General features: G+C 45.2%; 3 protein-coding genes across 3 annotated transcripts in view; 1 reads left to right on the forward strand and 2 right to left on the reverse strand.

Annotated features, from left to right (window-relative positions):
* Nucleotides 1-4,077: 4,077 nt before the first annotated feature.
* On the reverse strand, nucleotides 4,078-18,931 carry LOC144138839 (large ribosomal subunit protein bL27-like). Its single transcript, XM_077671328.1, has 3 exons — nucleotides 18,860-18,931; nucleotides 6,467-6,654; nucleotides 4,078-4,344 (listed from the first exon to the last, which is right to left on the reverse strand). The coding sequence occupies exons 1-3, from the start codon at nucleotides 18,915-18,917 to the stop codon at nucleotides 4,138-4,140; spliced, it is 453 nt and encodes a 150-aa protein (XP_077527454.1). The 5' UTR covers nucleotides 18,918-18,931; the 3' UTR covers nucleotides 4,078-4,137.
* Nucleotides 11,037-18,942, reverse strand: LOC144138838 (uncharacterized). Its single transcript, XM_077671327.1, has one exon. The coding sequence runs from the start codon at nucleotides 18,732-18,734 to the stop codon at nucleotides 18,159-18,161; it is 576 nt and encodes a 191-aa protein (XP_077527453.1). The 5' UTR covers nucleotides 18,735-18,942; the 3' UTR covers nucleotides 11,037-18,158.
* Nucleotides 18,943-19,090: 148 nt separating this feature from the next.
* Nucleotides 19,091-20,741, forward strand: part of LOC144140019 (structure-specific endonuclease subunit EME2-like) — a 58,893-nt gene continuing 57,242 nt past the window's right edge. The window contains exon 1 of the mRNA XM_077672232.1: nucleotides 19,091-19,486. Within this exon, the coding sequence (XP_077528358.1) occupies nucleotides 19,197-19,486 (290 nt within the window). The 5' untranslated portion in view covers nucleotides 19,091-19,196. The remainder of the gene's footprint in view (nucleotides 19,487-20,741) is intronic.

The raw sequence follows: 20,741 nt of genomic DNA on the forward strand, positions 1-20,741 counted from the left end.
CTGGCGTAACATCACTTCACTAGCCCGGCGCAACTAAACACGCGACCAGCGTGCCAGCAGGAGCGGCCGGACTCGACGCCCCTTTCGCGCGCGGGAGGAGGAGAGTCGAGTCCGGCCGTGGAGCAGCGAGCCGGCGGCCGCCGTGCGAGGGCAGCCATGTTATTAAAGGGACAGACAACCGATTTTTGTCGCGTATATGTTCTCTAGCTCATATGAAAGCCAGCGTTTTATATAGCCCGGTAACAACAAGCAATTTTTAAACAAACTGGCGGAAATAATTTTAATTTGGCAGCAAACTTCCTGAAATCGGAAGGGTGGCGGTTCGTAGTGTCGAAACTTGACACTACAATATGTGTCCCTGTCACGTGACCTGCAAACCTAGCAGCTACTGTAACTGCTGAAACGTTTATTTACGTATTGAAAACCTTTTAACACAAGTATTTGTACAAGCTTAAAATATATGTATTTCTAAACATTACTTTGAAAATTCTAAAGACACGCCGCCCGCCGCCGCTGGGTTGCTCTCAGTGTGGCTAACTGAGCCACCATGGCCAGAATCAACGGCAGCGTTCAGTAAACAGACCCAGCGAAGGAGCTTTGACGACTCTGTCTGAGTCAGGGGCGTTTGTTCTGCCAAAATATTTGATTTCAGTCTCCAAACACGCCAACGGCAGCTTAAAAAAAAAAAAAAAAAAGCCGCGCCCGGGGAGAATCGAACTTCCCGGACACTAGTTTTTCGTAAGCGCTGTCTTGGTTGCTTCTATTACGCGCTGTACTCTCATTATCTTTAAAATTTGCAGTTTTCCGTTTGGAATTTCACTACTTCTCCGTCTTCTCAACTGTAATCTTGGGTATATCAGCGCACGCCGTTTGGCAAGAGAGACTCTTTGAATACACTTATGCACAGCATGCGTCTACCCTCACAACGTTTCACGTGATTGGAGATGATCAGGTTTTTTTAAGTGTGGTACACGACGACAAATGGATGTTGACATCAGGGCATTGTTCTGGTTTCTAGGAAAATTTAATGGGATGAAAGTCTCAGGATGTTATTAAAATTCCCCGCATTTCCCCGAGGGGAAGAATGTGAAAGTGCGAATGCACGATTTGAATTTTCGCGGTTCGGTAATGTTCGCGAAAGAGAGATCACACACACACACACAACTACAAACAAAGAAAGATGCATTTATTCACAGACACCTATTTGTGTTTTCGTTGTACTTGATTGCTAGAGCGGATCTCAGCTTTGAAATTTCGTGTCAGTACTCCTTTAAGCGGGTGCATTAGCCCTTCTCATGCCCGATTCCTGGCCAATCCCCCACGTGGGTATGTGCCATGTCAGCGGCCAGGCAGCGCGCGCCCATCTCCCCCCGTTGCCAAGGAAGACGAGGAGATTCCTGGCCAATCCCCCACGTGGGTATGTGCCATGTCAGCGGCCAGGCAGCGCGCGCCCATCTCCCCCCGTTGCCAAGGAAGACGAGGAGCGCGCGCACCCGCAGCTGTTGCTATGTGGACGGACGGCGGTCACCGGAATTCAGGGTCGCTTATAAAGTGCATTCGCACTTAAAAGCGGTGGGTTCACTGTCTTGTTTTTCTTTTTAATAAGGGCCAAATAAAGTTTTATATATTGTGCCCATCTCGTCGAAATATTGCCTTGAAACGGGGGTGGTTTCGGATTTTTCGAATCTAAGCACCCCCTCGCTTTGAGAATGGCGATCGTGAAAAAAAGGGGGTGCTTAGAATCGAGTAAATACGGTATATCTGTATGTCTGTATGGTCCAGGGGCGGATACACGATTCCTTTTTTGGAGCAAAGCTATACTAACTTAGTCGAGCCCAGTTTCGCCGTCGCCCGCAATTTCTGAAGCGTTTATATCATGCAGATTACATCCGTAAATAGACAGTTTTACAAAGCTCTTTAGTGCCCCTATAGATCGTACTAAAAAGGAGCAGTAACGACACACACACATGTATATATAACAACAAAAGTTATTTATGATTTCAGTGTTGAAATGTGGCGCTCACACAATGCTCAAAAGTTCACAAAGTCGCAAAGCCGTTACTACACTTCAATACCGGACAGTGGAGGTCCACGCGGTTACTTTATTATTAATATAAAAAATCCTTACAGTACGACATTTGAACGAAATTGCTAAAATGATTAAAGTAATGTATTACACACACATGAAACGTGTAAACGCAAGCGGAGGCGTGCCTGGATGCGGCACATCAATGAGAACGCAGCCAGGAGGCTTGAGCAGCCCTCGAAACCTTCCAGCCCGATTGCCCCCCCCCCCCCCAAAAAAAAAGGCACTCACTGCACAACACTGAAACAAGGAGATGGAAGAGTCACTTTTTTAACAGTTTTCTTGGTTTCACCACAAGTTTCACACAATTACAAATATGGGTAGCGTTTGCTCTTGCGTACCCGCGAATTTTTTTCTAAGTCCCTCCCCCCCCCCCCCCCCTTCTTCCTTCATTCCGAGCCGCGGGGCTAGCCCGAGGGGCTCTAGCCATTAAATAACGACAGAGCCGTTCCGGGAGTGGGCAGAAAAAGAAAAAAAAAAGTCTGACAGGCCAGACAGCGCCGTCCACCCCTCATGGGAACCATAGGCCCGGGGAACTTGGAAAAAAATTCGCAGTTACGCCAGAGCAAACGCTACCCAAATATGTGCGTCGCTGGTAGTGGCAATTTCCATCAGGTCTTAATCGTAAAGGAGACACTTCTCAAACATCCTGTGGCGATGTCTTGCGATGAACTTGCTTGAGATTTCTTCTGGTTGAATAACCATGCTTTGGTGGACATGGATCAGCAGGAGACCCGCTAGCCGTTCATCTGTCATTGTTGATCGTGTGAAAGTCATAGTGTGGCGCAACGCAGAAAAGCTTCTCTCCGCCTCGACGCTTGTACAGGGTAGGGTCCCGCCAATTCGTAAGAGGGTCTTAATGTTCGGAAATACATCTTCATCAGTGGACTTGATCAAACTGCTGATGTTGTGCTGCCCGTCAGTGCATTCGTCTCGCGTCCAAAAGTGGTGCCATTCCTGCAGCTCCAACTTGAGCGACGATGGTGACGGCAGATCTATTTCCCAAAAGAGCAAGTCCTCTCTCAGCTTCTCTAAGTTGGCTGAACCAACAGCAGAGGGCAAGAGCCGGAGCAGCGCCAACCCCACTCGGTCTAATGATAAATGTTCTCCATTGTTATATGCACTTAAAAAAGATCTTGCATCTGTTCTACAGTGAACCACATACGCATGCTTTTTTTTTAATAAGCAACTGCCTTTCCCCCGTTACCCCTGGCTGTGTATTAATTTCGTTGATTTACTTGCCCATGTTCTGTGAATGCTTCAAATAAAATTGTTTATGTCATTACTTACAGGAAGTCCCCTTTCAGCCCTTGGTTCTGGGACCTCCTACAGTGCGAACACGAAATAGTGAACAAGAACACACGAATGGGACGATTTTTTTTCTGTGCAAGTGAAATTTTCGCGTGGCTTTATTACAGCAAGAAATATTCAAAATGTGTCTTTCCGAATACTATACCACTAGCGAGCCATTATTTTATCTCCACTATCTATATTGCCACGAACCATGTTTCGGGTTTGTTTGTTTGTTTGTTTTGTTTTTGCCAACCAGCTGCGCCAGGCTGTGTTATTTGTGTTATCCGCAGGACAAGTGAAGTGCATGCCGCAAGTGTTATCTCCTTCGATAGGGAGAGTGTACTCGCTACTTGCTTTTCCTTTGATTACGATTCACCGACACTCGCCTGCGCACGTCACTTCGTTGACTGCTGCTTCATCGCCTGTGTATTCTTTGAGTTGTTAGGGGAGCAGAAGTTCGCTCCAATAAACTTGTTTTTCCTTCAAGACAACAGCGTCGTCTTTGGCTTTGTGACAATATTCGTTACTTTTGCGTGTTCAAGTTCATATTTTCCTCTTCTCATTTCATTTGTCCGTGACTGTACATTTCATCACTGAAGAAAAAAAAAGAATAATGTTCTGATTCTGGTTCACCAAATCTGGGTTGGGCTGAGAACACACCATACGTGTCTGTAGAGAGATGACACGCCACATGTGGGGAACAGGTAGAACAAGCACTAAACGGGGTCGTTTTATTGCGTGGTGGCTGCTGTGCTGTGCTAAACTAGAGAGACGAGTCGGAAGGTCTGCCCCTGGGGCTCTGGTATGACGTGGAAGTACTTCTTGTAGAGCGCCTCCGTGTCTCTTCCTTCATAGAAGCGCTGCACGCGCGGGTGGGACCAGTCCAGGTTGACCTTCTCGCGGGTCAGCATCACACGACCCTCGACCGTCGCCACCAGCGTCTGCCGGCTGTGGCCAAACACCACCTGCGCCCAGATGACCTCGCATGACCCCTGACCTCTTGACAGCCTTCCTTGATAAAATAGCGTTCCCCGCAGGTAATACAACAAGGGAGAGGGCAGTCTTACGCGTTTAAAAAGAACACCAGTTGACGATCAGAAAACTTTGGATTCATTTGGACAACTGTAGGATACTTTGATGTAAGAAATAAAAAAATGAACTTGTAAACGTGGTCATGCTGGAATAATACTTTAAATTTCTGAACTGTAGTGATTTCACTTAGGAGAGTCATAAGTCATTTTTATGCAGGTTGATTAGAATTGTTTAAACAGTGATTTGATTCGGGTAGTTTCGAATGAATATTTTCGAAACGGTTCGCTATCACCTATGCAAGAACTGAAATTTGCAATTGCTTAAAAATGCATCAATGACTGGCGCAAAAAAAAAAATTGGCCAGGCTAAAAGTTTCATAAAAACTAAGCAAACAGCGCAACAAACACAAATCTTTAGCCCAGCTGATTGTTTGGCGGAAACTTCCACCTCGCAACTACAAGGGCTGAGAATTAGCTGAGGTACTATAATACTGGCATTACTGTTCTTGTTACTGAGCCGTACTGTTTTTGTTATTATCCTTCAGTAATACTTTTCTTATATTACCATATTCCATTATTAGTACTACTTTTATTACTATCCTGGAAAGCCAGTCCAACCACACTTCCTTTGAGCAACTACAAAGAATAAAGAACTCGGTACCATAAACTTTCATTGAGTTTCCATGAAGAAAACAGTTGTCATGACAGATGCAATGCAAGGCACAGAAAATTTACCCAGGCTTTTAAATCTGCATAGGTTCTCCCTCAAGTCAAACCTACTGGCACTGCAAGAGGACTTTGCCTTTGCATCCCTTTCTGCCTTCATTGTACATTTTTAACATGTCCGGCACAAATACCTGCATACCTGCACAGTTTAGGATGGGATGTGCTAAGGCCATGAACTCATGTCAAACATTTTGTTGCTAACCCTTCACATCCAACATTTCCGGCCTAAAACTTTCATGAGTGGTCCTGACAAGAGTGAGGCATGCCTACATTTGAACACAGGCTCCAGTAAGAGTGCACTTTATGCAACGACAAAGTGTTCGGATTGCTGCATGAATAACTTGTACAGGCTTTGTCGTTGGCACATCTGTGTCATGTGCAAAGGTAGGCCCGGTGATGGAAAAACAAATTTTGACAAGTTCATTGTTCATTGAAGTGTTTTAAATACAAAAACAAGAAATTATTACTAAGGTAATGTGAAAGTTTTCCATTATATGAAAAAAAAAAAAAAAGTTGTTCTGCAGAGCAGTACATAGGCTCTCCAATCTAGAAGGTGTTAACCAAGCCTTCTTGTGCCCAACCACATATCAACAACCGTTGCTGATGGCCCAAAGCCAAGAAATAAGGCTGCCCCAAAGACCCCTTGCAGTCATCAGCTTTGTAAACCGCAGTGAAGCTGCGAGTTTCAGTGCACGCGCATTGCAGAGAAGCTTGTCGCCACTGCCAAAGTCTGCTTTACATTTTGATGGCAATTGTAGCACCTCAGCTGACGTCTAAATCACTGCGAAGGAAGCAGGCTTCGGGAATTCCCATTAGCCTTGGTGCTGCTGTTGTGCCACTGTCAACACACTCAGCACTGGTGCCTCCATCGGCAAGCGAGTGAAGTGTTAAGACCACAGAGTTTCATACTAACATATACTAGAGGAAAATCTATCGCTGCAATCACGTGCTGTTGTGGGCACTACAATGACAGCTAGCAACATTCCTCTCCTACTCAGCTTGGCTTGCCACATGGCTTTGTTCGGAAAACCCAAAAAGAAAAGATAAGATTTTTCTCTTGTTTCTCCTGCATGATGCTTCTAAATAGTATGTGACAAATAAATCTTCTGCAGCTCCACTTTTCTGTCAATAAAACAGCCCCAGAATATTCCTTTTAGAAATAATACTGTTGCTTTCTTTGAAGCCACAGGCAACTTTGAGCCAGTATGTGAGCCATTGCAAGGGCCAGTGGAACGCTCCCCAACCCGGCACATGATGGCATGCTTGGTGATGCGTGGCTCGTCTAGACACTAGCACTGTGTTTCCCTCTGAAACTATGGCTGAGACTCACGTTAAGGCCCGGGTGAAACTTGAGCTTGTTCTGCTTCACAATGACGTCCCCCTTGTGGGCCACCTTGCCCTCCATAATGCGAACGCCCAGTCTTTGGCCACGGGCTGTTGGACCCTGGCGGCAGGCCCGGTTGCCCTTGGCTGCTCCTCGGACACACTGGTGCTGCACTGTACTGGGGCAGGGCAACCCTGGGTGAGAAGGGAGAACGACGTTTTGCACAATGCATTTAATGGCAGCTTGGAAGAAGTTCCACCAGCCACAAATTGGACACTGCAGGAAGAGAGCAGTTGGGAGCTTACTACAAAAAGGGCCTTTGCTTGATATTGATGTGCAAACAGAATGAAGCTGATCTAATTTGTTAGTAAGGTTTCCTGCTAACAATAGTGTGTATTGTTGGAGTTTTTACATAGACGCGGCATAAGTCCATCAATGGACTTATACCAGGTCCACTACGATTGGCTCACGAAACTGGTTGAGCTGTACATGATGTGTCGTGTAACTTGAACCAGGCCTTTAAACTACAAAGGCCGGGTTTTCAAGTCACAAAGTAAGAAATAACCCTTCCAACTGGTGTGTGAAAAATTTCACCAGTAATTAGCTAGCCAGCAATGAAAAGAAAAAAAACTTTTGTTTTAATAAGTGCGGCCATAATTTGCCTTACCAATGAGGAACAGCACACAAAAATTACTTGGTTTTGTACGAAAAATTCCTTAAGAAAGAGAAAACTTCTGCAGCTGAAAAAATTAGGCGTTCCATCGGCTGGTGACTTGAATTGGGCGCATGTTCTTTAAAGTAATGGAAAATCTAATCAACATCAAGCAAACTTTCACAGAAACTGCTGCATTTGGCGTCCCTTTTGGTGTCCTACAACTCGTTCACTTACAAACCTTGTGGTCGTCGTATTGTTAAAAAATTATCTCTACTCAGCTAATTAACTAATCAAGATGTAAAATTATGGTTGCAGGGTACATCTTTCTGCAAAAGATAATTGCTTTGTTTGCGGAGCATTTTGAGTGTGTGTTCCTGATTCTCACCATGTATAAGACACACATAATGGTTACCAAGTGAGCCACATTTGGAAAACATAGCTACATTAACTTTGATTTTCTTGTTTTTCGTACAAGCAGACGCCAAGTGGGGCGTAAGGTAATTACCGCACGGTGGTGCTCTCACGTTACAGGAGGCCAATCCTTTCCTGCCTACAAGCTACACATTAAAAAACACCAGCCCAACAAGAACCGGTAAAAGAACTTAACACACTCTGCAATTACGTTTGTGTGAAGGCAGCTGCATGGCAGTATTTACACAAGTAAATGTACACGCGCAACATCAACTGCGCTCGTTATATAGAAATGCATGCTTTGGTTCCAGTTGTGATTGCTAAGAGCTGTACGAGATTTCTTTTTTTTTTACGTTTTGTGAATGTCCACCACTGCCCACAATCAAGGTTGACAACGGATTGCTTGATTTTATCAGGGGGATGCCTGATTTACACAAGGAATTTATTTAATGCTTTGCTTATTTGTATATTCTTAAGTTTGACAGAAATAATCACAGGTGCTCCAGAATTTACAAGACTGATTAAAAAAACGCAGTGTAGCGTTATGAAATTTTTAGCTACCACAAATAAAAAAACATAGCATTACTGAAAAATGCGCGAGGTACTTGCTGTGAAAGCTCTTGTTTTTTTTTTAAAGTAAGAACTAGCTCATGTTTACAGATAGGAACAATAAACCAATAAAGAGAAAGACAAGCTGTAAAAGCTAACTTAAAAGTTTTTAATGAAATTACCAATGCAAACAATTTCAGACAGCCTTATGAAATGAGGCATGTGTGCTTTTTGATCAAATTTCTCACAAAGGACACGGCAAGTTTGCTACGGAACACAACTACATGTACAAAGTTGTCAACTCCAGACACTATTTTAAAATGTGCAATTTGCCACCCAAATAGTGCATCATGAATTTCCTCATCTTCATAGCTCCAATAGATCAAACCTACCTAGAGAGGAGACAATGACGATGGCATTGATTAAAAACACTTGTGGCAATCTCCACTGGAACATCGGGAGCGTTGGGCCTTTTTTGTAATTCATGGTTGGTTATCGAAGTTTCACCGATCACCTCAGATCAATATGCTCTGCTGTGGAATGTTTGCCTTACTCTGATGAGAAATTCGAATACAACCAGAACTGACTGTGACTGGCCACTCTCTTTGAATTCTCCCGACCTGCATCAGACTTAGCTGATCTATGGCTGATTTTAGTCACTGCTATACGAGCTCGTGCCACATGCATGAGCAGAAAGCTGGCTGAAGAGAACACGCACAAAAAAGGGCAAAAATGATGATGATGGTGATGTCACATGTCCTGTCCTGAGCAGATACATGAAAACAGCTTTTGCCACACACAGCCCACATTCAGGGCCTTCCAGGGTTTAACACACATCTCAGCTTTGGTCTCTGGGCCTGCGGCAAGTGTAAACATGGTGCGATGTTTACGCCACATTTGCAGAGAAGGAGCAGAATGGCGATGTTAAGTATCTTGTGTCTGTGCATTCAGTCATACATGGGGTAGTGTTCCCCCCTCGGCACCCTTATCAAACCTGCACTCTGGTCGGGCTTTTTCTCCTGTTGGGTACATGAAGCCAACCATTTGCCAAGCGCATCACTATCAACCTAGTCTCGGTGGATGGCGGTCAATCACCAGGGCCCCCACTTCTTAACTCTAGCAGTTGCATTTTATCGAGGCTAAAACGCAAGAGTTTAAGGACTACCCCTCTGAGAGCAGTGCCACTGACGACAGCTGCTAGTGCTCAACAGATTGATTGATTGATTGCGGGGTTTAATGTGCCGAACATGCACCTGGGCTATAAGGCGCGCCGTAGTGGAGGGCTCCGGATTAATTTTTGAACACCCGGGGACCTTTGACGCCCGCCAAAATATTGAAACACGGGACGTTTTCACTTTTTGCCTCCATCATCATCATCATCACCATCAGAAAGGCAGCCACCAAGGTCGGGAATCAAAACTGAAGTCCTGTGCTTAGCAGAAGCATATGCGTGTGGTTTGGGGGAGGGGGGGGCACATTTAATTAATTTGTGAATATGGTGTTACGATATGTGCCACCAGATGCATTTCCGAATGAGTTTCTGCCTAATGTTCTACTTGATGATGAGGCGGCCATAAGAAAGAAAGAGGGAGAGAGATAGGGAATCTAGAGCCTGGAAGAATACAACCCATGCAACTTCTTCAACAATCCCAAGTTGATGAAGATGACAACAACAATCCCTTTTTGCTCACATGCTCTGCTGGGTTTCATTAAAACGGAATTTAGGCTACAGGTGCAAAATTCCTCGCATTTACTTTAAATGAGAGTGACCTTAATACGAAGCAATCAGTTTATGCCCAGAACAGTCAACCAATATTTCTACAACTTTCACACTGAACGTGATTTAAATTGCACCTCTCTGTAGTCCACAAACATGGGAGTATCCAACAATGCCACTACTTCAACTTCAGCTTTGGACGGGTTTTAAACGTGTTCGCAGCATGCACACACACACAAACACAAGCCATCTGTGTTTTAACGGACTACATTAAATTTAAACTATCAATCTCATCAGTGGTCCCCTACATTTGGCCTGTGCAAACAATTACAAAAAAAAAAAAAAACCAATCACAGGTTTTGTGATATTGGGGCCGACTTTTGTCTCGGAAGAAAGGCGGGCAAGCCTGAAAGTAGCCTTCCAACTCTTAAAGGAAAACAGACATGAAATTTTCGATTTATGTTGGTCTTTTTTGCAACTATGGGTGTCTCCCGTCCCACTAATCATAGAAAGGCACATTCAATGGTGTACCACTGAGTGAATAATTATTTAGAGGCTCGTTTAATCGCGTCAGTTTAGCTTTCGATGACACAAACACCGAGGCAGCCGCCACGACAGGACGGCGCTCTTGATGTCACTGTTCTCATCGCATGCGCCCGGGCAGCATGACGTCAGTCCCAAAACTATGACGTGATACACAAGGTAGAGCCACCACGTGCCAGCAGCAGCCAGTGCCTTGGCTACGTCACGAGAGGCCTGACGTCAGTGTCGGGCGAGGCACATGACGAGGCACTCCACGCGTCATGCTGATGCCGATGATGATAGGGTGTCCGTTCCGAGCTTCCTCGTGTGTGCTAAGAGTAAAATTGCTTTAAATTATGTTATACTAAATGGTTGTTGTTGAAACTTCGTGGTCTCCATTTACAAAGGAGGCCTTTCAAATAGCTATGTCATCTTTGAAATTTTGTGTCAGCATTCTTTAAATTGTTTGTTACTCTGCCCCTTGCTTTTAGAATTACTTAACATTTCATTACTTGTTTCTGGTTTTTGCTAAAATATAAAAATCACAATTTTGCACACTAAAGCTACACCTGGCGGCCATGGTGGAGGGTTGCAGAGTATTTCATTTCACTCCATCAAGCCTCTGTCGAAATTTTTCACTCAATCAAAACAAAGCTTTTGATTTTGTGGTTTAAAGCATCAAAGAGCCACAAAAATGAGCATACTACGAAAACGTCAAAACCTGTGGAGCAAAATACGGCAAAAACTTTATTTAAAATTCCAACCAGGCACCACGTTTGTACAAAAACAAACAAAATGTCACTCAAAAAAGAAGGTGACAGCTTAAAAGCTGATTCCCAGAACTGAACTAAAATGTGCAATGGATGATGCGATGTTCCACCATTTGTTTTCATAGCTGAATCAACCCCAGCTTAGTTTTTCTGCATCGTGAAACACATTTCCTCTGATCAGCTAACTGCTCTCGAACAGGTCACCCTTCCAAAACTAACAAGCACAGGCTCAGGTAGGATATTGCACAGGGACGCAATGCGGTTCTCAACAAAAATACGTCGAAGGGACACCAGTGCACAGCGGGATCTTATAACACAACCAATGTGTCACTGGAGCACGCATTGCGTGCATGGCTTGTGCCTGGCAGAGCGATGTGAAAAATCCAACGTAAAGACATATGTGCTGCACAAAAGTGTGCGACTTGCAACAACAAGAACTCTCTACAGAGTTACTGTAATTTAACAGAGTTCCTACATTTGTCGATGCATGCCGATTCAGCCTCGAGTGATTCAGCTTCCCGAGACTTAATTTGCAAAATTTTTCTAGGTCTATCGTGGCACAAAGCATGCATTCCACGTGAACCTAATTTTTGTCCAATCTAAAATATTAGTGGTACCATCGACAGCTGAAGTTATGAGCATCAACATGCTTGTCCCGGCAAATAGAAAAAGAAGGCCAAGTGCTTCACAGATATTACAAAATCAGTGTTGAGCAAATACCCTCATTTGCAAATTGAACAAGTGCTGCTTTGAGCTAGCATTGGAATTCAGTCGGCGAAGGGTGACCATCCTGCAATCAACAGGACAGTGTGAAACTGTGAGCCAGTGTCAGCTCACTGAAATTTGTTCTGTTGACTAGTATTGCATCCATAAGGTATGATGGATGAGAAAAGTTTCCATTTCCCAAAACAAAGCTCTTCAACATATCTGTGCATTACATCGTAGCTGTCAACAAGCACTAAACTCAGTAAGAAGTTCAAAATTACACCAGCCGTACGACTGAATATGTTTCTATCGCTCCACAAACAAATTGCTGAAGGAGCAAATTTCGAGCCACCGTTCGTCACTGTATAATTAACACCTAAAGCTTCAAATGTTTCAAAGTATTACTTTAAATTATTTTGCACAGTGTCCGCCATAAAGGCATGAACAAAACAGGCCAGAAGTCACGTTTGCACGTCATTCGCGATTGCAACTTGAGCCCACATTGACATTAATGAGCCCTGTCCTGCTACTTTTCGTCCCGTAGTAGCATTCTTAGAACAGCATTCTTGTCGCAAACTCACCGGGCATCGCAATGTGTGGGACAGACAGTGACAGTGATAGCAATTGGCCATGCTAATAAGACCACCTGCGGTGTTGAATGGAGGTCAGAAATGTAAAGGTCACATTATTTCTAATATGTAAAGCAATGCTGTTAAGCAATGACAAAGTTTAAAAACCCAAATCTGGAATACCTGGCATCCCATTATGCCAGTCACTTCATCTTTGCTTGTAATAAGTCTACTACAAGCCTGCTTGACAGCACATTGTTCAAGCAGAGCACCAACCAGCTCAGTCAAATCGTTATCACAGACTGTGATCTGGCTGCACCGAAAATCTGGTCAACAAAACCAAATCCTGTCGCCAGAACTAAACCTACAACCCACTGTAGTAGTGGACACGTTACAAGGCCATCAAAAAAAGAAGCACTGAAGTCCTTGTTAAGGTGTTGCGCTATCATGCGCAATGTTGCAGGTTCAGTCCCTGCCTATGGATGCACCATTCCCGAAGCCTTTCACTTTGCCCCCCACACCATCATTGTCATTAGCAGTGTCCTCTGCATTACACGTAGGCCATTGCCTCAAGGAGGTGATGCATAGGTATATCCTGATGGATGTAGCCTCACTGACATGGGGAACGTCGAAATAGCAACCATTGGACATTCGTCTACAGTCTGAGGTCAGAAAGCTATTCCTCCTTACTTCTTGATGAAGAATAAAATAAACATTCGACTCGTTGATTGGCTGATAACTGGGGTTTCATGAAGATAGTGAACACACATCCGCAATAGTGCAAGTGTGCCGAGTAACGTGAGGACAACCTGTGCTTCTGTTCTAAAGAAAAGTGTGGGGAGAGCGTAGAAAATGTGCACATGCTGATATTTACGTGCATTTGCATGTGTGTGTAAGTGCATGCCCATTGCAAGCCCCATTCTCAAGTGCAACGTCATCCTGATTGATTGATTGCACGGTTTAATGTGCCAACGCAACGCAGGCGATGAGGCGTGTCGTAGTGGAGGGCTCCGGATTAATTTTGACCACCTGGGGATTTTTAATGCGTGCCGAAATCTCATACGCATGGGCATTTTTGCTTTTCGCCTCCATCAGAAAAGCGGCCGCCGCGGACGGGAATCGAACCCATGTCCTCGTGCTCAGCAGCACAACGCCTTAGCCACTGAGCCACCGCGGCGGGTTCCAACGTCATCCTCTTGCGGCGTTTTTTCAGACCACATTTCTACCAATGTGCCTCTTTTGGTGACAAGAGGGAGAGAATGACACAAGCCCAAGTTGGATGTCGCCTTTCCTAAACAATTGTAGTGCTGCAATTTTGAACGTCTAAAAAAATCACAAAAATTGCCACGCCTTGTTAGAAGACCCCTGAAATAAGAGCAATGAGACACAGGCAAGAAGTGTATCTAGAAGGATTCTACACAGCAGCTTCTCTAACATATGGCATTGCTGCCTTTTTTTCATTTGCTAGATTTACTCCGAGAAACAAACAAACAAAAAATTATGAAGTTTATTGATTGTGGGGTTCAATGCTCCGAAGCTACTCTTGGGCTATGGGGTGCGCCGTAGTGGAGGGCTGCAGATTTATTTTGCCAGAAATGTCAACACACTGGCATTCTCATTTCCATCAGAAGGGCAGCCATTGCAACTGGGATCAAACCGGCATCCTTGCGCTCAGCAGCACAACACCGTAGCCACTCAGCCACTGTGGCAGGTAAATTTTGAAGTCGCCTAATCACTCTTTATGATGTAGTGAATGTGAAGCATTAGTTTTCAACTGACAAACGGTCTCTTCACTATCATCACCACCACCCTCTCCCATCCACCTCTTTTTCTTTCCTCACATCTAGAAACCATTTTATCCCACCTTCCTTCCTTCCACTTTGCATGCATGTTATCTGGAGTGCCACAGCATGTTTGCTCTTTTAGTGCTTCACTTTTGCTTGGAGCTGCTCGAGCACACATCTGTTGCTTTTTAATGTGAAAGCATTAGTCGACCATATAGGCCAAAAATTAGCACATAAACTGGCCCCCAGCTCAAAAGAACAAAACATGTCTTAATGGATGCTCAGAAAGATGCCAATTTCCCATCGAAGGGAAGAGCTGAAAACTGGGTAAATTTGGCTCTGGGTGGTGGGATTCCAAACAGGCACCTCCGGAAATCCGAGACAATCACAGAGCCCCTTGATTGCCACAGTTCAATGATTTGAACAGACTAATGCCTATGCTCCGCGGCAACTTTCGGGTGACAGTTGAACACTCGCTTGCAGGTTTGCCTTATGTATTTTTACAATGGGCCACTCGACAGACAATTGATTCAAAGGCCGCCAGAAGGCCATTGAAACGGCCGTGTAGCGCAAGCATAAAATGGACATCGTGAATGAGCTATGGCTTTAAACTTAAAAAGGTGTGCTCGGGACACATCGCAGCGTGGTAATTACGACAGTAGGAATGAAGCGACTGTGAAGGCTCGTTATCGCTAATAGCGATAACAAGGGTGACTTGGACAAGCCTCTCAGCTTGAGGAATAAAGTGAGGGAGAAAAACATGCCGCAGGAAAAGATTGACGATCGTAATACGGAGAGGAGTCGCACCACTGCGCATGCGCTATCCAAGCCGCCTAGAAGAAGGCAGCGGAACTTCAGGCACCTTTGAACATGAATTGACCGTGGTATCTTTTATAAAACAGTAGTTCTAATTTATCGCCGCAGTAATACGGCGACGGACTCGCATCAACAACAGCTGCGAAACGTGCCATCCACGGCAATGCGGTTCTGAAGTGAGGTTAGTGAAACGCACCTAAAAAGGCCAACCCAGGGTCAAGAAACCGCCCACTGCAAAAAAAATTTGCAGCGGAGCGAAAAGAAGGAAGACTAAGGAGGTGCGACAGCAAAGACGCTAAACTTACTGGGATGAACCACAAGCTGTCTACCTCGACAGCAGCCACGAACCGCTGTGATCCTGCAGCGCTGCTCTAAAAAATGTCACTCAAGCAACAGAATGCGCAAGGCGAATGGAACATGCCTTCACGTCACCGCCAACACAACGGGCCGGCACACACAATACCAGCACATCCGTTTGACAATTCAACACTAATGCTTTTGCACTCACTACATTACCTGGGCATGCATGGTCATGCCAGCAAGTTTTAGTAATTTGGAACGGTCTCGTCTATAAATATGCTTTGTGTTTAAACATTCTTTCAGCTGCTTTCTATTCTTTGAGCCATTGGCCATTTGTGTGCCAGAGATGCATGATTTTCTGCCTACTAAGATAACCCTGGTGGTGTCAGTTGATGCCATCACGTAAAAGTTCCTCTAGCGCATACAGAACGAAACCAAAACTGCTAGTTTTCTGGGAAATTGTCCTTCGATGATGACTATTGCGACAGATATCACTGTTGCTTCATTTTAGTGGAGCTGGACGCTATAAAGAAGCAGCAGCTCCGATGAAGATGAAATTGCAACATTGAGGTTGAAAAAAATGGCGATCCCAGTTTTTTTCCCAAGCTTGTAAATCTATACATTTGTGGACTACGAAGCTCATTTTTTGTTTGTAGGTTCATGTAGTCATAAGGCTTAGGAAAATATGCAGAATTGATGTCTCCACTCAACATAACACTTTTAGTCCTAGTTAATGTCCTCAATAATAAATTTGTTAATATTTGTACTTCAGCTCTTATTTTTCGTTTGTGGGCTTATGGGACCCTAAAATTTAGGAAAACACGCACAATACATTCTTTTGCTTGAAATATATAAAATCAGGGTTGAAAGGGGTTTACGAAAAATTTCCGCGTTGAAAAAAAATTCTAAATGCCCAGGGCAATTTGGCCGCCTTCTGTAGTGAGGCAAATGCGGGTGCAGATGTACAAGTTGTTTGTTCGCCAAAATAAACTACCAACTTCCTTTTCCTGTTCTGCCCCATTACTTGGCGACCACTATACAAACATCTTTTTAAACGCTGTACACATACACAGCAGTACATTTCCATTATACTCGTGCTAGACGAGCATTTCGAAGGCCTTTGAGTCGAATGTCATTTGACTCTAATGACACCTTTGAGCTGCTACACGATGTTTTCAAAGGTGTTTGGTTGAAATGCCATTTCAGTTAAAAGGAGCACCACCTTTGAGGTTCTCAAAGGCCTTTGCTACACGAACGGTCGTACTTGATTATAGGGTTTAACACACCGACGCAACGCAGGCGATGAGGTGCGCCGTAGTGGAGGGCTCCGGATTGATTTTAACCACTTGGGAATCTAACGTGCGTTGAAATATTGAACACACAAGCATTTTCGCTTTTTGCCTCCATCAAAAAAGTGGCCGGCACGGCCGGAAATCAAACCCGCGTCCTCGTGAACAGCAGCCCACAACACCTTAGCTACCACGGCGGGTGCAAACAGTCGTACTCTCGGACGCAGTTTTTTGCATGCCGTAATTCTAAAACAATTATTTACGAGTAAAACTTAGTAATTAAGGGGAACAAGCTTCATTATTTTTCACTTGTTATTGTTCTTTGCCCCTCTCTACGATTACAAGCTAACTTGGCACTCTCAACACAGGCGGTGCGAAAAAAGAACTGGCTGTCTTGTGCATGTTTTGTGGACATTTATAGATTGTTATCAATTTGATCACCTTCGAACATTTTAACTCTAAAGTTAAATTTTCGTCAAGAACGAAACAGGGCAGTCATGGCGACACCAAAACATGGCGGGCAAACGCGGGAACTTTTCAACAGCCTTTGAGAATCGTCGTGTAGATCGGCAGAATTCCTTCCAGTTCGAATGGCATTTGAAATTTTGAAGACCATTCGAGTGAAATGTCCTCTGAAATGCTCGTGTAAAGTTCCCTTTCGGAGCATACTTTTCACTGTAAATTATATAGGAGCGCTACCATAAAATCGATGTGGGCTACTGTAGAGAATGGGTGTTTGGTAGTGCAAACCAGTGAAAGATTAGAGCCACTCAACTGCATTCCCTGTGAAACCTGCAACCATTGTGCAACACTGTGGCCCCTGTGCAAAACTGAAGAGCCCTTGTCAGCTCAACAATTACGCGATTTTGCTTAGAACCCTCCCTAGCTCCAAACACAGGCGTGCGGATGTTCCCCATTAAGCAATGCTTGACATCTTCGCGAGGTTAGCGGTATCGCATTGGTTTACGACGACTGAGATCACCCGGCACAAGTACATAGTTCCAAGGCTCTACGACCACTGGGTCAGCTAGGTAAATCTTGTAGCAACCGTAATGTGGTGGCAAGAACCTGTACATAGCCATCACACGTAGTCTTCGAAGATGTACTTAGACAAGTCTGTGCAGTTCCAGTGGCCTCGACAGCCATTGTTACTGCCTTTTATGAGAAATCTCAACAAATGAACACATCGTAGATGGAGCGACACCAACGTGTGACAAAGGGCGCCGTTGTTTTGAACTTAAAACATGAAGTTGACGTAGACTGTTTGAAGCGCTGCAACGTGTCCCTGTGACATCCAGGATACGTCGTCACTGGCTCTATCATTTACACGACGCTATCGGACGCCCCCACACACGGATAGCACCAAGTTGACGCTCCAACGCGAGCGGAGCAGCCCCGATGACGACACACTGACCTCGAGAAGTCTAGCCGACCCATTACTGCGACGCAAAACATCTGCACGCGCAAATGGTCTTAAACAGTGTTTTAAGTCGTGACGCTGCTACCGTTCACCGCACGTAGGAGACAAAAAATTACAGCAAAACTCTGAAGTCAGAACCGGGCACAATTCTCCATCGACGCACCGCTCGCTAAACTTAGGCGCCGACCTGTTCAGTCTGCCTTGTCTCTCTTTCGCTTGTGCTTTTTCTTCGATTTCTTTTTCTTTTTGGACTTCCCCGACGAGTGGTCCTTGTCGTTGAAGTCCCGGGCGCTCGAAGACGGCTCGTCGGACGGCTTTTCGCGGGTCCTGCTCCGGTGCTTGCGCCGCTTCTTGCGCTTAGAGTGCTCCGAGTCCCGACCCCTCTCGGACGACGTCGACGATGACGAACCACTGCTGCTGCTCGACGACGAGGATGAAGACGAGGACGACGAAGAAGAAGACCTGCGACGCCGCTTCTTCGGTTTGCTTACCGCGTCACCAGACGAGGCCGCGGCCCGCTCGGCCATAACGCGCTCGCGGTTTTTGCGCAGTTGTTCCTGAAACTTGCGGTTCATGTGTTCTTCCCAGGCGGCCAGCGTGCTCGATCCCTCCTTCTTTTTTTCGATGATGCGCTTGACTTCCTCCCAGGTCGGCCTGTCCCGGTTGAGGTAGTCCTTGATCGTGGGCCCGCTGGAACCCACGGGTCCCCGCTGCCGCGCCATCGCGATGGGGTTCATGAAAGCGTACCGCGTGTCTCGCTTGCCCATCGTGCAGTCGACCCAGAGCCTGACCCTTCGCGAAGCAACGGCGCAGCTCGGCGCCGAGTCTCCCCAAGTTCACCGGGAGCACAGGCGGGTTAAAAAGTGCAGAAAGAAACGGTGTCAATAGTTACCCGGAACGGACGCCCTCGCAGGCAGCGAGGATAGAATGCGCTGCAGTGCCGCCGCCATCTTGAAGGTCACAGGTACTCAAACGTGAAACAGAAAAACTGATCCGAATAAAACAAGTTGCGATTTTATGTAAAATATGTTAATAACTATAACTAAAGTAAAAATTGCTTTAAAAATTTGTTTTTTATTTTTATATGTTTAGTATTTTTCTAAAACAGCTGTTACCGTTTTTCCTTTTCACCTTCCGTATGGCTGTCCTCAATGGCGGGCTGCTTAGATCAGTAAACATGAATAATTTCTGCCGATGATTGTGAGAAATCGTTGCTTATTGCTTGTAAAATGGCCAGCGCGTGCATTATTCTGGATTCGGACGATGAATACGAAGTTCCCCGGGCCTCCACGAAGGTGGCGATGGCTTCTCCACGGAACAGATCGCGATCAAACGACGGCGTGCAGTTCGTGGACCTATGCAGCGACGCCGAAGAGAACGGCGTGTGCGATGATCACCCGTTGACCGAGGGTGTACCGCTGCCGGCCAGGTCGCTACAGAAATCCTGGGAAGCGTCCGCACCGCTAGCGACCGACAGTCAGCTGTTAACGTCGACGCCAGACTGTCGGCGACAAACAAGGTGCTTCTACGATCCTTTCGTCTCAGAGCCGCAGGACACGTCCGTGATGGTTATCGTGCAGCGATGCATGTCTTGGTTTCTGTTTGGTCACGTGTCTCATCACTGGGCTTTTGCACCGCCGTCTGACGCTAAAATCATTGCAACTCCTATACTTTTCGTTTTCCAGAATTGCATATGTGTGGCATTGCTTGCGACCAATGGGTGTCGGTGTAAAATTATTCGATCCTGAAAATCTACCTTTTTTGCGTCTGTTTGGAAATCATTTTATTTTCATTCGTATGAAGCTAAAGAAAACTGGTGTTTCTCCCCCGCTTCATGCATTGCATGTGAAGTATTTGCGTTGTGAATAGGTGAGCAATATACCATCGATTTCCCGGAGGTCATACCAATTTCTTGCTACGATAATTTATCATCGCAGTACCTGCGGAAGTTTCGATGCAAGATGCTTTAAATTTCATCTCCGACATATCAGTACCTCGTAGGACAGGGAATAATGAAACCTGGAACAGAAAACAAGTAAGTCATGCCCTGTGCTGCCAGAAAGAGCGCGTGAATGTGAACTTTTTCTTCAGTAATGAGGCTACCAAGTTTTGCAGCAGCGAAAGTGCAGTATTAAGCCTTGAAAAGTGTTTTTCGGTAGTCGCTTTGGTGAGTTAAGTCCTGATGTATGGTTTTTGTTTTTGTAGGGGTCTCAGGTCCCAAGATAGGCAGCTGCAGACAAACCACTAAGAAATTGCGGGTTTTGCGTATCCAAATTCGTTTGTGAGCCAGGTCCTGCTGCTGAAGTTCCTAAACTTGCAAAAGGCAGGCTTTGTTCTCAAGCAAACTCTGCCTTGCGGAACTGGGAGACAAGGAGCATATTTCTCTTGCTTACCTTTTTCCAGGTAAATAGTAGTTTTCATCGTATTCGTCAGAAAATCGGTCTCATTTTTTGACAGGCTGATGTTGTTAAGTGTAGATGTATGGGGAATAGTTTACTTTCGGTGTGTAAGATGTTTGTTAATTTTAGCGAGATTTAAGTTTGTGCAGCATAACGCTACATTGTCCGGAATAGAAGAGGGTAGTTCGTCTTGTGAAATGCAGCACAACTTGTTGAAAAGAGCTGCGGAGGTGCAGAGTTGGGGTTGCTGTTCTTGAGTAGGTTGGGTGTCAAAAAAAGAGGCGGATAGAATAAAGCAAGCATCTTTTTCATTGGCTTGCAAGGCATTGCACTTGGCGGGATGGCAAACACACACACATGTAGACACTAAAAGAT

Source organism: Haemaphysalis longicornis, unplaced genomic scaffold (genome assembly GCF_048455015.1).
Source record: "Haemaphysalis longicornis isolate Haplotype H1 unplaced genomic scaffold, Haemaphysalis longicornis Haplotype H1 scaffold_5, whole genome shotgun sequence".
Lineage (NCBI taxonomy): Eukaryota > Metazoa > Arthropoda > Arachnida > Ixodida > Ixodidae > Haemaphysalis > Haemaphysalis longicornis.